This window comes from Aplysia californica, unplaced genomic scaffold (assembly GCF_000002075.1).
Source record: "Aplysia californica isolate F4 #8 unplaced genomic scaffold, AplCal3.0 scaffold00284, whole genome shotgun sequence".
Taxonomy (NCBI): Eukaryota; Metazoa; Mollusca; class Gastropoda; order Aplysiida; family Aplysiidae; genus Aplysia; species Aplysia californica.
The window spans coordinates 907,840-912,191 of NW_004797554.1; the positions used below are offsets into that span (position 1 = coordinate 907,840).

Consider the following 4,352-nt stretch of genomic DNA (forward strand, 5'->3'; position numbering starts at 1 on the left):
ACAAAAATGAATATACCTTAATGTGTGCAGAAAAACATGATATCGCGGATCAGACAAGAGAAAGATGTCTTGAATTATTTATTGCGCATACATGACATGAACAAATTCTAAATCTACCCAGGCATACATGTACAAACTGTGGATCTGGTACTGAGAATGAGGAATGCGGGCTGGGGAAAGTGTAAGTGTGTGTGTGTGTGTGTGGGGGGGGGGGGGGGGTTTGTTGTTGTTTAAAATTAAAAATTTTGTTTCCTTCGATTTTTATTTGGGGGGGGGGGGGGGGGTCCACCGAAAGAAAAGACTTGTTTACTGCCAGATGAGAATGCTTGTTGAAGGTTGAAGCTTGATGGACTGAAAGGTATCAATAGCTTTCTATACATTATTTGCTTTTTTTGATCTACAACACGTATAATTTTGGTAGCGGGACCCGGTGACAGTTTTTGTTACAGTTAAAATGCTTTTGGTTCAAAAAAGTAGTTCGCTCAAAGTACCGTAATTGTTACAAGGCAAAATACTTATACTGATATAATATGTCTTTCTTGTTATCACACTTTGGTCTCCTTCCTGGCAGGCCCGTACCCAGCTACCATAGGATTAGGTTTGTGAATGGGAAGATCATCTAACCAGGGATCTCCCAGTCCAATAAACGCCCTACTCAGCCCAGCCTTGGTGTCGGAATCCAGCTGCCTCCTCACCAGAGGTTTACTCAGGTCAATCGTCTGCGATTCACTGGCCTGACCCATACAGTAATCCCCGAAACTGGAAGAACGTTGACCTACGCTTGAAGACCTATCTGAAAATAGATCGTCTTCTTCGTCGTAGGTGTAGCCCCAGCGATTGCCGTAATCCTTCTCGCTGGAGTCGAAGGGAATCTGGTCCTCGTCTACAGAATCCAAGTCACACTGAAGTCTTGAGGACGCGTCGTGAACCGAGCCATTGCAGGACGCAAACGCCGGGACAGAGTCGCCGATCTCGGAATTTCCAACAACACTTTTTGGACTATCAGGTCCGAAATAGGTTTCCTTAGGCAACGCGCTGGGTTTGTCATGAGTGACCGCGATATCTTTCTCTTCGTCGTTTCTGGAAAAGCTTCGTAAAAAGTATTTGAGATTCCGGAACACTCCTGAGTCGTCTGTGAGGAGGGTTATGTCATTGAGCAGCTTCATGACGTCCTCCTCTTCGCTACTTATCGACTTTGACAAAGAATTTAAAACAGATTTCCCATTGCTTTTTAGGTCGTGCTTGCTGCTGTTCTTGAGCTCCGGGGGTTTGATTTTCCCGTTTGTGTTGCTCGGGCACGTGAAGCCGTTCGGGAGGAAGTGTTTGGAGGAGCTGTGGTTCGTGTGTGCGTCGTCGTCGTCTGCCTCCGCTATGGAAAGCGTGCAGGAGAGAAGTGAGGTCCGCTCGGAGAGGACATCACTCAAGTCTCTGGCTCTGTCGTCTGCGTAGATGTCGCCATTTTTGTTGGACGAGCTGTCGTTCTGGGTCAGAGCCTTCGGACTGAACCGGCACAGGTGACTGTGGTTGGATTCCGAGCTGTTGAGTCGATGCATTTTTCGTGGGCTTCTCCTGAGGCTGTTGGAGGAGTGTACATAAGAGCGGCAGTCGGAACCGCGGAGACTGTTGGAGTAGTTCAGCAAAGATTGGCTCTCCGCTTCGCTGTCCAAATTGGACAACCCGTCGAGGGTGTCCATATCTATGCTGCCGTCGGCTCCTAAAGGTGGCATGTTGGCCAACAGTTCTGAGACCTCGAGGGAGCACGAAGAAACCAGAGCGTGCTCCTCCAGGTAAGCCTGGGCCTCTCTGTCGGCCCATGCCTTCGCCTCCCCTCCCCCTCCCGCCGCCTGCAAAACTGGCGCCACCACAACATTGTTGACCATGTCCTCCAGCTCTTTCTCAGAATCACATTCCATGATGGGCAAGAACGTGTGATTATCTCGCTCCAGGGAATACCTGGTCTCAATGTCCTCGCAGTGGCGAGGCCTTTGAGAAGAATTAAGAGAATACGAGGGCAGATTACTGCTGCAGTTGTGAAGGGTGACTTCCACAAGGTCAGCGTTGGTACAATTGGTAGATTTTTCTACTGCGCCTTTACCGTCACACCAGTCTATCGACGGGGCACTTTCAGATACGCACTTGGAACACAGTTGTTTATTGCAGAACTTTTTACCAAAGAAACCGTTTCGGCAAAACTGGTTTTTAGCACTGAGGAATGTGAAACTTTCTTTTTCTTTTTGTGTTCTATTGTCATCGTCGTCACATTCCACTAACAGTCGACTGAAAGTGTTTCCTTTTCTAGTGATAGTTTGCGCTTGTCCCCTATTCCTCCTGAAACTGTTCTGTGAACTGCCCCTCAGTTCACTATTCTCCTCATCTTCAATAGAAACCACGCCTTGTTGCTTGTTCTTCCCGCCTCCTCTGCCGAAAATCCGGCTCATAAACTGACGGTTTTTGTATTGTGCTGAACGAAACTTGTCACGTGACACGAACTCGTGATAATAGTTTCTGAGGTTAGCTTCTTCTCTCTCCCGCCGGATGTACTTCACCATGAGCACCACGATGCTGAAGGCGTAGAACATGAGCACTATCACGATGTACAAGAGAGCGTCCAAGGAACCCGGAAGTCGCACAGGGGCGGGGGTCTGTGACGACAGAGCCTCTCCGCACGGTTTCTCGGACATGGCGGCTGTGACGTCGGTGACATTCACGGAAATAGCCGAAGCTACACTCGGGTTTGCTGCTGGCGGGAGGAGGGAGGGGGAGAGCGTGGAGGAGCTTGGGACGCTCGATGAGTTGGAGGACCAATCGCTCGCATTCATGGCGAGGTAGTTCAGTGGTGCTATCCGAAGTGGTTATACGTTTGCTCAGAGTTTTTATTTTCAGTACAATTCAGGTTGACCACGAGACAGAATCCTTGAAGTTTTCAACTCTGACAGAAAGAAGTGAAGAGGCTGGAAACGATAAACATAGAAATCTTGATCAGGATCTTCAACGTTGACAATGTAAGACCTGGCAACACAGACATACGCGCCTGTGGTTTATTCCCGAAACGTCTGTGGCATAGTATCACATTTTCACAAACAATATGTTATGCGTAACCACTTATCCCTGTAAAACAATCTTGGTAAATATCAGGGCAGCATATGCACCAAATATTTTTTTTTTAAAGCTTACAATCAAAGACACTTTGGACAATAGTTTTGAACTTCTGCTAATAGAAAGTTCAGACAGCTTCACGTTAACTCTTTTGACGGGACTGTTCAGTATCAGTCTCCCCTGGAGACAAACAGAGGGGAAGTCAGGTAGTCCTTCAAAGCTATCATTAACATGTCTTCACTTCTGTCATACGGTTGGATGAACTGAGGAAAAACAAGGACTATTACCTTTTCCTTCCACGGGGCATAACGTCCTACTGGGTGGAGGGGAGGCAGAAACAGAAAACACACTGTTTCAACAGCTATCCCGATGTGTTAGCTACTCAAACAGATGTTGGCTTAGCTACTTTGTACTTGCTTTTCTAGACCTCTTCCACCCCACAAGGTCTATATACAAACTTCTCTTTCAGTATCACTCTCCGCGACAATGAGTCATGCGCATACACTGGCGCGCCATTCTCCTTTTCATAGAATCGCACGCTGTGATCAAATTCTCTTTTCCTGGAACTGTACCTCTTTTCTTAGAACAGCAGACCCTCATCAAACGATTATTTCATTCTTTTCCACAACCACAACGCATGATTTAGCGAGCACGTTGCCAACTTTCTTTTCTTTTCCCAGAATTGTCAAAAAGAACAACAAAAAGAAGAAGAAAAAAAACCCCCTATTAAGTTCACAGTAAACCCGTCGCGTCCTCTTCCATCCCGTCTATCCAGGGCGGTTCCTGGAGTCCACCCCTTGCCTGTGGCGCCAGGGCCTCCCAGAAGCCTCTCTGACGTGTCAGTAATCCCTGACTTGACCGGAAGTATCGACGTGCCGTGTCCACGCAAGGCCCCATACTGGCCTTGCCGCTCAAGGAACAGACGAACACAGATTTACTAGATTGGTCCAGTGCTGAGCCTGTCTTGTCCCTGACTGGGGGAGGAACAGAAAAAAAGAAAGAATTATTGGTGGGAAAGAGAGAAAGTGGGAAATATTAATGGAAAGATATGACCCATGGGAAGAGGGAATGGTTCCTGTGCATTTTAATGTTGTGTTGGGTCACTCGTAATATTGATGTGAGGTGATTGTGTAAGGGGGAACGTTTTCACTTGGGAGACGATTTTACAAGTAGTTTAACAATCAAGTGAAAGAGAAGTCGAGAGAGAGAGAGAGAGAGGGAGAGAGAGAGATAGAGATAGAGAGAGAGAGAGAGAG

General features: G+C 47.3%; 1 protein-coding gene across 1 annotated transcript; it reads right to left on the reverse strand.

Moving 5' to 3' along the window:
• Positions 1–267: 267 nt before the first annotated feature.
• On the reverse strand, positions 268–4,088 carry LOC106012186. The gene has a single exon (XM_013084316.2). The coding sequence runs from the start codon at positions 2,817–2,819 to the stop codon at positions 546–548; it is 2,274 nt and encodes a 757-aa protein (XP_012939770.1). The 5' UTR covers positions 2,820–4,088; the 3' UTR covers positions 268–545.
• Between the last annotated feature and the right edge of the window lie 264 nt (positions 4,089–4,352).

Excerpts from the sequence above, each read along its gene's own strand:
- LOC106012186 (XM_013084316.2), bottom strand. The coding sequence starts at position 2,819 with ATGAATGCGAGCGATTGGTCCTCCAACTCATCGAGCGTCCCAAGCTCC.